Raw genomic sequence first — 10,296 nt, forward strand, 5'->3', positions numbered from 1 at the left:
TTTTTAAAGAAGCCTGGAGAGGGCTGGCAAGATGGCTTAGTGGACAGAAGCATCTACCACACAAACCTGAGGGCTTGCATGAGATTCCTGGAGCCACCCCGGTACAAGAAAAGAACAGACTACTTAAAGTGGTTCGTGGCACACGTACGTGTGACTGACATCAGACACGCTGTGGTAACAGCTGCCTGGGGAACGTGAAGAAATGACACAGAGAAAAATTACTCTAGTAAAAAGCAAAACTGTTTTCTACCAGAGTCTAACAGTGCGTGTCTGTAATCCCAGGCCCGAGGAGCTGCAGCAGAGAATTTTGAGTTTAAACCAAAACTGGTCTACATAGTGAAATGCTGTCTCAAAAACAGACAGACAGACAGGCAGGCAGGCAAACAGACACAAAACTGTTTCTTAGGTTACATTTGAACTAAAAGCATTAATGTTGAAATTTGTCTCATCTACTTTATCAATCACTTGTTTTAAAAGGTCATGTTTTAAATGAGTCTGGAAGTTGTTTTTCTTACTCATGTTCATTCACGCTTCTGTGTGGGAGTTTACTACACCGCATACCTGCAGGTGCTGGCTGAGGCTGAGGGTGCTGGGTCCCTTGGAACTGGAGCTATAGGTAGCTGTGAGATGCCTGTGAGTGCTGGGAACCAAACTCGGTGCTCTGCAAAAGCTGTGAGCCCTCTTAACTGCTGAGCCACCCTTCCAACCTATTTGGAGTTTTTCCTATGTAAAAACCTGTGCCAATCATCGCTTGTTGACAGCCACTGACACCTGGCTCTGTCTGGCAGCTAAGCAGCAAAGCGCGCTGGAGCTGGGGAGGGCTACCTCATGGCCCTATGCTTCTCAGTGGTCCCCCTGAGAAGCAAGAAGGAGGCCACAATGCAGTTAGGAACTTGGTTTTGAACTCACGTGGAACTGGAAATTAATCCCCTCTCCCCTCACAGACATGACGGCTAAGGACAAGAACTAACCTGCATAGGCCTCCGTTTTGTCATCTGTAACTGGGCATTAGCGTGTCTCCCAGGAGGGATCATGGAGGATCACATAGATCATAGGGGCTCATAGTTTTGATTTTTCAGTGAAATATCTCCTAGGGCTGCTTCAATAATCGCGCCAGACGGTGGCTGGCAACAAACCCAGCCTCCAGTTACGACGGCTCGCCCTCTCGTGGCGGCATCCTGCCACTGCATCCGACGCCCAAGGAGGCTTGTGGGCCGAAATAGTCTTGCTTAGAGTTAACTGAGTGGACCCAGATCTCTTTCCACCCACGCTTTGCTTAAGTCCGGCCCATTTATACCCATTCCAGCGACTGCTGGGTAGCTAGGTGGAGAAAGCTATCCAGGCCTCAGGTTACAGTGAAAATGTAAGTTCTTATTCAGAGAGGTTGGGAGCCAGGCTAGCTTGTAAGGAAGGCAGCAACTTGTACTGCTGCTGGGCCAGCAGGGTATTCGAAGAACGAATATTGTACTGCCCAGAACTCTTCAGGGTGCATGCATCCCCCACTGCTAGAGAGCCATGACTGTGGTAGGCCCCACAGAATAATAAAGGGCAGCTTCAGACTGACAACTGACAGGAGAAAGGCAACCCTCCTACCTCAAACCAGTGAGGGGGTAGCATTGCAACAGGCTGCCTGCCTCACTTAGTACCCCAAAACCAAAAGATGCTGAGCCATCTCTGAATCATGGAGTGACAGACCCAGTTAACTGAGAAACCCTCCCAAATTCCTGGGCTCCTGTGGGCAGGAACCCCTACAGACGGGACTTTCTCAGAAAGCTAATACCCTGCTGCATGAGAGCTAGGACCTAAAAAATGCTTGGACTCTTGTGGATTCTTGGATGCAGGCAAGTGGCAAGTGTGTGGTCAGAGTGCTCTCCTGAGTACCAGCCCTTTCCTCACCCCAGGGTCCTTCGCTCCAACCCCCTCCTTCTTCCTGCTCCCATGGCTTACCCACCCTATTTCTTTACCGCGCTCTTGCATCGCAGTTCAACTAGGCTTTCTCTGGCTGGCCGACCCCTGCCCCATCTCTGCGCCCTGGTAGTAGTGCCATTGGATGGCGAGGTCCAAATCCAGTTAACGGGAGCATGAACTGGGGCCTCACAAGTTAGGCAAGCACTCCACGCCAAGTTTTATCTCTGTCTTCAACAGGGTTGCAGACAAAGGAACAAGTGTTGAGAGAGGAAAATGGCTGAGGGTCCTCATAGCAGGATAGGACTGAGTTCTGTTTTTAAACAGTGTTCCTCTGTAGAGACCATAAAAGCAGCTAGAGCAGGGAAAGATAGCCTAGACATTTCAAAAACATTTAGACCTATCCCTTAAGCTCTTGCTGCTGAAAATCATGACGGTAGTGGGGAGGCCGAGGCTGGAGGGTCCCCAGTGTAAGGCTATCCTGGGGCACTTAGTGAGACTACAGAAATGTAGTCTGCTTCAGACTATCTCACTTGTCTACGAAGGCCAAGGGCAAGAAAGGCAGACCAGGGAGATATGCCTCATCACTAGGGACCCAGACAACCCAAGTTCCCCAGCCAGGCTCTGGCCCAACAGCCTTCTGTGAGAATTAAACAGAGAAGCCTTCCACAAGCGTTCTGATGCTCACTTTATTCAATGCTCAACTGTCCTCAGAGAACAAGCCACCATTTTATGCTCTGAGAACTGCTTCAGTGCCTGTGAGTTCCCTACCATAAAAACATTCAACACTAAAACCAAAAACTTTAAATGAGAAAGGAGCCTATCATTGCTTAAGCTTCAGAGAAGCGGCCCAGCTGTCAGGACGTTCACTAGCCTTGTCAGAACAAGGACAAGGGCCCATGGCTGAGCAAAGCTGGGATGCTGCAGGACCTGCTGTCAACATCCCAGTCTCTGGCACCAGCCCTGCATAAGCTGGAAGCCTTAATGTTTGTGGTATCCAGCCCTGGGGATTGGACAGAGCGGGCAGAAGGCTGAAATGGATGGTACCTTCTGTCCTGTGAAAGGCTGGGGAAATCAGAGGCCACCTGTAGAGGTGAATTTCATAAGTGGCATGGCCCAGGATGGTTAAATTCATTCCTAAACTTGTGTTTCACCAGCCCCCCCACCTTCAAAGGCCCTGCCCAACCTGGACACTCTCTCCCTTCATATACCACTTCAACACCCACACAGGATCCAGAGAACCCTGGAAACCACATCCCTCCTCCTGTCTTGAAATCAGGGTTAGCTGCCATTTTATACCTTAATATCCCTCCTCGTTATAAAACATGAACACAGGTGAAAAAAATCATTGCTGTCCTATATGCCCTCCCCTCCCTCCTGGCGGCCTTTGAGGTGGCCTGTGGCTTAGTTGGACTGCTCCTGGAAGGGATGCTGGCTGGGCTCTCTGGGGGCCTCCGCATCCTGACCATCTGTAAAGGACAAAGAAAGCAGTTGGTTTAGAAAGAGGCTGAGTCACAGGCTCTCAGAGGCAGATTTCCTGCAAGGCCTGCTCTTGTTCCCGGGCCCCGTGGAGAGTGACTCTGCTGTCCTTCACCCTGGCCACAGGGAGCCTTGAGTCCCCCGTCCAGCTCTGCTCTTCACTGCTGTTTCTCCCAGCTAGGAGCTTCCACTTGCCCTTCTGTAACAAGACGACTGGTGAACAGCAAGGGGCAGCTAATCTCATGAGTGCCTTGCTGGCTTCTGTTTAGTTTACCCTCCGAAGAGTCTCATGAGGCAGAGGCCACTATTTGTCCTCTTTGGCAGGTGCTGGACCTGAAGCGCCATGAGGGCACGAGTTTGTCCAAGGTTGCATAGCCAGTACAAGTTAAGAACAGAGTGTAGTTCAGGCTACTAGCCAGGGAGCTTCAAGCCCTCTCCTGGCCTCTACAGACATCTTCACACATGCAGCAAACATACATATTCAATCACACAGATTAATTTAAAAATTATCTAAAAAGAAACAAAGCCAAGAGTCCTCAATCCCCCCCCAAAAAAGAATGAAATGGTGTGGTGGTGAGTGGTGGGAGGTGGTGGTGGAAGGAAGGGCCTCAGCCCTGCTCCGGCTCCGGGAGCTTCGTGGCCACTTGCACTCACACATACAGAGAACCTGAGTCTGCTCCCTGGAAGCTCTGAGAAGCATGATGGCTAGGGAGGTGGCACAGGGAGATGTCCCACTCCTGCAGCCACGCTAGCCTAACCGATGAGCTCCAGGCCAATGACAATGAGAAACCCTGTCTCAAAGGAGATGGACCATGTTCCTGAAGGTAACACCCAAGGTTATTCTGTGCTCATGTATGTGGATGCTCACCCCACACACGTATACACACATGCACACATGCATAAAAGTAAAAAATCAATTTCCTAAAAAATTAAAAAAGAAATTACAAAGCGCTCATAAATCCCAAAGGCCTGCTGACCCTGTGGATGGTACTATGCGGGGGAACCCTGAGGTCCCATGCTGGGGTCTCCCAGGCAGCAGTGGCAGAGCTGCAAGGAAGACTCTCTAGCTCCTGTCATCCCCTGGGGGATGACAAGAATGGTGTCTCCTGAGCGGAACCTCCAATGACTGCAGGTCTGGGAGCCTCTGATGTCCCACACTTGCCCACAGGGCTGTTAGGGAGAAAGTGTCAGTCCCGCATATGAGGTCACATAGAGAAGCCCCTCCTGGTCCCTTCTGGCCTCCTTGGTGTATGCTAATAGGCTATGAGAGGGCTCAGCCCCAGGCCCCTCTCTCCACCCCCACTTCAGATGACCCCTCCGAGGCAGGAATATTGGTCTCTTACTGGTGTTCTCCTTGTCTGTATCGTACAGGATGGTCAGTGAGAAGGACGGTGGAGATGGCGGCGGCGGGGGCGGCGGCAGGTAGTGCAGAGCAGAGAGGTAGCCTGGAGGAAGGAACTGGGACTGCTGTGGCTGGGACGGTGGAGGAGGTAGTGGCGGTGGTGGTGGCGGTGGTGAGCAGTAGGTGGGCTGGAGGTCTCGGGCTGGTTCTGACACCTGCACCACGGACACACAGACAGAGGGACAGGGAGGGAGGCAGTGAGCAAGGCCGGCTGGTCAATCACTTCTTTTATGCCTCTAATGGGGAGAGGGTTGGCTCCCCATGGCGGCAGATGTACTTCAGTGTACAGGGCACCTGGGGCAGGGTATGCAGCAAACGTGTGCTACATGAATGCAGGCAAGCAGGAATGCACCTATCTTAGCTGAACCTGGGAACTTTCCCAGAACTCCCCAGGGTGCAGGGCTAAGAGGAAGGAGAATTGCCAAGATGACCTGTCCAACTCCAGTGGCTGGGCTTTCTTAGGAAGAGGGGACCAGAGGAAGCACATGCGCGCGCACACACACACACATACACACAGTGGCAGCAGGTAGGCAGGGACAAGGATAATTCGGGGGATGTTGCTGGGTGTGTTTCAAGCCTGTGGTGAGGATAGCAGCACGTGACTGAAAACAATCTACTGGCCCGTAGGTTTGATCCAGACGTGACAGGGGTGGGAAGGGGACCGTGAGCATTCTAATCCCAAGCTCTCAGCCGAGTCTCTTGTTGGATCACAGCTTCTGCCCGGGGCCAGTGTGACAGCTCAGCCCCAAATTCCGACTGGACTCAAACCCTTCACAGCAGTGTCTGGTAGGCCTGTCTGTCCGTCAGAGCCCTGCCCTGGATGCCAAAGTCAGGCTTCTGTGTGAGCAGACAGCTTCCGTACCACAGGCTCCATTTGGTCACAGCCTCGTTGTCTGCAGGCTGGTGGCACCTACTCTCCTGGGCTGTAATAAGGGGGCAAACGGAGCACCCACGTCTCTCAGGTTGGGCAGTAAACGGTGCCGTGAGAGTCAAGAGCCAGGATTTCTCTACCTCTGAGACACACCTGGGATAGCAGAAAACACCTGGACTAGAAGCAGAGCATCCCTGACCCCACACCAACCAGCTATGGTCCTGAGTCCCAAGTCTCACTCATGAGACCCGTGGCACTGATACTCAGCAGAATAAAAGCTTTCTAGAAGTTGCACTGCACCAGTCAAAGGTCATAGTCACCCCTGAGCTCCCAGTGCCTTTTGGCCTCCAACTGGGAGTAGCAGACACCAGAGCTCAGGCCTAGTGGTGCAGACCCACCTGCCTGTGCACTCCTAGAGACAGACATGCCTTATGACAACTGGCCCTCTGGGAACTGGGGACCAGTCAAAGTGGAGCTGGGATAAGGACGAACTTGGAAAGGAGTTGGGCTCCGATTTACCAGGCTGCCTCCATGATAGGGGCTGCAGGAGACATGACGGAAGCTTCTTTGTTGAGGGATCCCCACAGCTGAGGATGCATCCTGGCCATCCAGTGGGAAGGGCTGGTAGGATGGCATGGGGACACAGGCAGGGCACTGCTTGAAAGGCTCTCTCTCAGGGTACCCAGCTCCCCCCACATGATCAGAGCTGAATCTCAGAGGATGCCCTAAGAAGACAAACAACGAGAGGAGTGTTAGGAACACAACTCTGAGGGATCAAGGTTTGCATTGCTGTCTCCCGGGTAACCGCAAGATTGACATAACCAACTAAAGAAGGCTCATACCATACTGGGTTTCATTATACTTTTATACATGTATATATGAAATATTTTGATCGTATTCACCCCCATGCCCTCTTATCCGGCCCCCCATTCTCACTGATCCTTCCTCCATTTGACCCCTTTCTGCTTTAATGCCTCTTTGTGTTTGTGTGTGAACCAGTAAGATTAACTAGTTACAGGAACATCGGAGGCCACACCACTGCATAAAGAGTGTTTCTCGCTTGCTCAGCAACTAGCAATTGCATATAGATACTCAGGGGGGAGGTTCTCATGAACCTAATCTCATGCAGGCAGTAGGCTGCCATGAGTTAGTGAGTACAACACCCTGGGCTCTTATACTCTTCCCAGGCCCTCTTCATGGTATTCTCTGAGACCTGGTGGAACACTCAACCGTCACGTATCCTCGGTAATTTCACCACTTAGGCGTCTGTAGTAACTGCCACCCAACACTAACAGTGACACTCATCTCTTAGGGAGAGTTCTGGCACAACTGTGCTGAGATGAGCAGTGAAAGTCTCAGTCCCCGCCTTTGCTTGACATTGTGTTGTGGACGGACGATTGCTTTGGTGCTGGTGCACCCCGGGGAGGGTGTACGCCACTGTTTAGTGGTTCTCACTCACCACTGGACTCTCTTAAATTTATGTTCCTGTGATGCAGGTGTTAACAGCACACCCCAGCAGTTCCCACCGAGTCACTGGAGCAGCATCTCTCCTGTTCTGGAATACTTAGCCATACTCCTTTGATCTTTCATCCATCTGAAGACCTTTGCAGGTGTTGGATCCTAGCTGACCCACTACCAGGCCTCTCTACATTGACCAGCAGGGTTCTTTGAAGGGCATTATCCTTCCCGCAAGGATGGGATTCCTTGTCACTGTGGCAAACACCCAGGGCAGTTTAAAGAAGGGCTAACTCATTTAGGCCCACAGTCCAGGGCTGTTGGCACCACTGTGAGTCTTGGTGAGGCAGAGAAGCCTGGTCCAAGGCTGTGGTGAAGCCACTACTCAGTTATTTCAGCCAGGAGGCATCAGGAAAGGACGGCCTGCTAACAAGCTTTCTCTTTGTCACCTTTCACCCTACCCAAGACCCAGGCTATGAGATGGTGACACCTACATTCGGGACCTACCTCCCCCGCTTAGTAAGCTCTCTCTGGAAATGACTCCCAGAGACCCAGGTGGATGTCCTGAGTTCTCCACACATGCCGTGCCGTGCGGGATGAGCCACAAGGGCCTACCTTCTCCCCACCCCTTTTTCATAGCACTTGTGCTCAGCACATTTTAAGTTCTGCTTGTTGAGAGGTGGGACAAAGGTATGCTCTTACAGGATTGCTGTTTTAGGCCTGTCTTCCTCATCAAAGAGCTAGTTCCTTGGGGGGGGGGGAGATAGACTGCTTTCAAAGTCCCAGAAAGCAGAAATAGCGGAACACTGGCATCAATTTCTGAAAGTCTGGCACTGAAGGAAGAAATAGACATAAGCAGCCTGCTGCCTCAGACTTTGTCACAGGGGGAAATACCAAAACCACATCTATCTCCCGGCCGCCACTTTCCAAGTGCCTCACATCTCCATTGGTTGAAACCATTCTTTAGGGGCTGGAGAGATGGCTCAGTGGTTAAGAGCACTGTTCTTCCAGAGGACCAGGGCTCCAGCACCCACATGGCAGCTCACAACTGTCTGTAATACTAGTTCCAGGGGATCTGACAAGCTCACTCAGACATAAATGCGGGCAAAACACCAATGCACTACAAATAAATAATTTATAAAGAAAGAAAATGCGGGCAAAACACCAACGCACTTAAAAATAATTTTCTTTCTTTCTTTGTTTTTCGAGTCAGGGTTTCTCTGTATTGCTGTGGAGCCTGTCCTGGAACTCACTCGGCTGACCAGGCTGGCTTCAAACCCACAGAGATCTGCCTGCCTCTGCCTCCCGAGGGCTGGGATTAAAGTCATGAGCCACCACCGCCCGGTTATTGAAAAAGAAAAAAGAAAAAAAAAATCGTACTTTAATCGTGAAAGCAACATGGCATAAGAAACAATGTAATTGAGGCACAAAGTGAGGCGAGGAAAAAGCCGCAACATCTGAGGGAACCAATGGTCCCCTTTGGCCAAGTAGCAGAAATGCTTGATGCCCAACCACATCCGGTGAAACACAAAAAGTGAGTTCAGGTGCATCAGGCCAGACACTGCGGTTCAGAGAAAATTCGAGACTCCGCCAGGCCAGAGGGGAGTGCGCAGGCGCAGTCCAGAGAGCACGTTCAAAATGGGGCTCCAGCTGGAGAAAATGGCAGGCCAGGCATTGCACGCAGGCGCAAGAGCAGAGTCGGGAGGGGGAGGGGATGACGTGCCGGGTCTTCCCCAGAGGGGCGACAGGAAGGCGCTGCCGCCGGAGCTGCCCGGCTGCCATTTTTACTAGCAAAAGTACAAAGGCAGGAAACTGCATCCCAGCGCGAAGGCCCCTGCACGGCCCGCTGTCTCCCACCAGCCCTTCCCCATTGCCATCAGAAGCCACCCACCCACATACTGGTCTGGGAAGGCGTTCTCAAAGCAGGGTTATCCGGGGAAGGCGCCCTCTCCACCCCGGCACCAGTCTGGGACTCCAGCTTAGAGCCCGAGGCTGCAGGCCCGAGGAACCGTCGGCTGCACGAGGCCGGGCTTAGCGGGCTTACCGTAGTCGGAGAACGGCAGTCGGGGCACGGGTCGCACTGGCAGGCGCTGCTCGGGGCCGCAGGACTCGGGCCTGGGCACCTGCGGGCTGAGCTGGGGCAGCCACGCGGAGGGACGCTCGGGCGGTCCCCCGGGGCCCCCCAGGCCAGGCTGGAAGGTGCTGGGGCCCGGGCGGCCGCCTGGGACCAGCTGGAAGGCATTGGGGCCTGGGCTCCGGGCCTGCGGGGGCCTCTCGAGGAAGCAGGCGGCCACGGGGCCTGGCCCAGCGCCTCGTCCGGCGCCTCCCGGAGCCACCCTGGGCAGTGGGCAAATGCTGGAGCTCGAGGAGGTGGCGGCCGCCACAGGAGCCCCAGGAGGCAGCTGGGAGCCCTGCTCCTCGGCAGCTTGCGTCTTGAGCACCTTCTGGGCAGCCATGATCTTCTGGCGCTCGGTGATCAGGTAGCACTTATCGCAGATGCACTGCTTCCAGCGGCACTTGCCCGCATGGCCCTTGACTGGCACCAGATAGCCGTGGTTCCGGCACCTTGAGCACTTGGGGGTGCGAAGCATCTTGTCGTCCAGCTTGGCAAGCTCTGCTTCCAAACACAGCCACCACCTCCAGAAGCTGCAGAGCAAGTGAAGCAGGAACGAGCGGTGCCCCACAAGTCCCTGGTGCTGGGGATATTGGATACACTTGTAACAAAACAGTTCACTGAGTGTCCCCGGAACTGCAATAGGGCTCTTGGATTTTCCCCTTTTTTTCGGGGGGTGCAAAATTTGCAGCATTTCCATGTGTTGAGTAGTGGGGTATGGATATATTAAAAGTGGAATACTTATTGTATGTATGTCATTGTGGGTTATTTGAAGTCTCCGGCGCTTGAATTTTCGAACTTTCTGTTCCCGCCAAATTGTAACTGGAAAATAGTTTGAATTTTTTTTTTCTTTGAAAAAAGGCGGACTACTCAACGGTCCAGAGTTTTAAAACTCGTGAGAAACAGAGCTGTTACAGTAAACCCATTCCATACGAAAGTTCCAGAGGAGGCAATGTTCCTCTCTGAAGCTGCTGCCTCCATTCTCGTCTCTCTCCAGGACAAGGAGCAGTCATGCTTTCAGATTATGCTTAGGAGCTCAGTGCAGCGTGGTGGCTGCTTACAGGCATGCCC

The 10,296-nt window shown here is 52.7% G+C and overlaps 1 protein-coding gene across 1 annotated transcript; it reads right to left on the reverse strand.

Moving 5' to 3' along the window:
- Positions 1-3,427: 3,427 nt before the first annotated feature.
- Dmrtb1 (DMRT like family B with proline rich C-terminal 1) lies at positions 3,428-10,072 on the reverse strand. The gene is made up of 4 exons (XM_051188324.1): positions 9,157-10,072; positions 6,177-6,382; positions 4,728-4,941; positions 3,428-3,597 (listed from the first exon to the last, which is right to left on the reverse strand). The coding sequence occupies exons 1-4, from the start codon at positions 9,923-9,925 to the stop codon at positions 3,428-3,430; spliced, it is 1,359 nt and encodes a 452-aa protein (XP_051044281.1). The 5' UTR covers positions 9,926-10,072.
- Between the last annotated feature and the right edge of the window lie 224 nt (positions 10,073-10,296).

Source organism: Phodopus roborovskii, unplaced genomic scaffold, assembly GCF_943737965.1.
Source record: "Phodopus roborovskii unplaced genomic scaffold, PHOROB, whole genome shotgun sequence".
Lineage (NCBI taxonomy): Eukaryota > Metazoa > Chordata > Mammalia > Rodentia > Cricetidae > Phodopus > Phodopus roborovskii.

What these genes read in the sequence shown, in the direction of transcription:
- Dmrtb1 (XM_051188324.1), bottom strand. Translation starts at nt 9,925, where the DNA reads ATGGAAATGCTGCAAATTTTGCACCCCCCGAAAAAAAGGGGAAAATCC. An exon ending in ACTGCCGTTCTCCGACTACG is followed by an intron (nt 6,383 to 9,156) that starts GTAAGCCCGCTA and finishes TTGTCTTCTTAG; the next exon opens with GGCATCCTCTGAGATTCAGC. An exon ending in CCTATCATGGAGGCAGCCTG is followed by an intron (nt 4,942 to 6,176) that starts GTAAATCGGAGC and finishes TCCGTGGTGCAG; the next exon opens with GTGTCAGAACCAGCCCGAGA.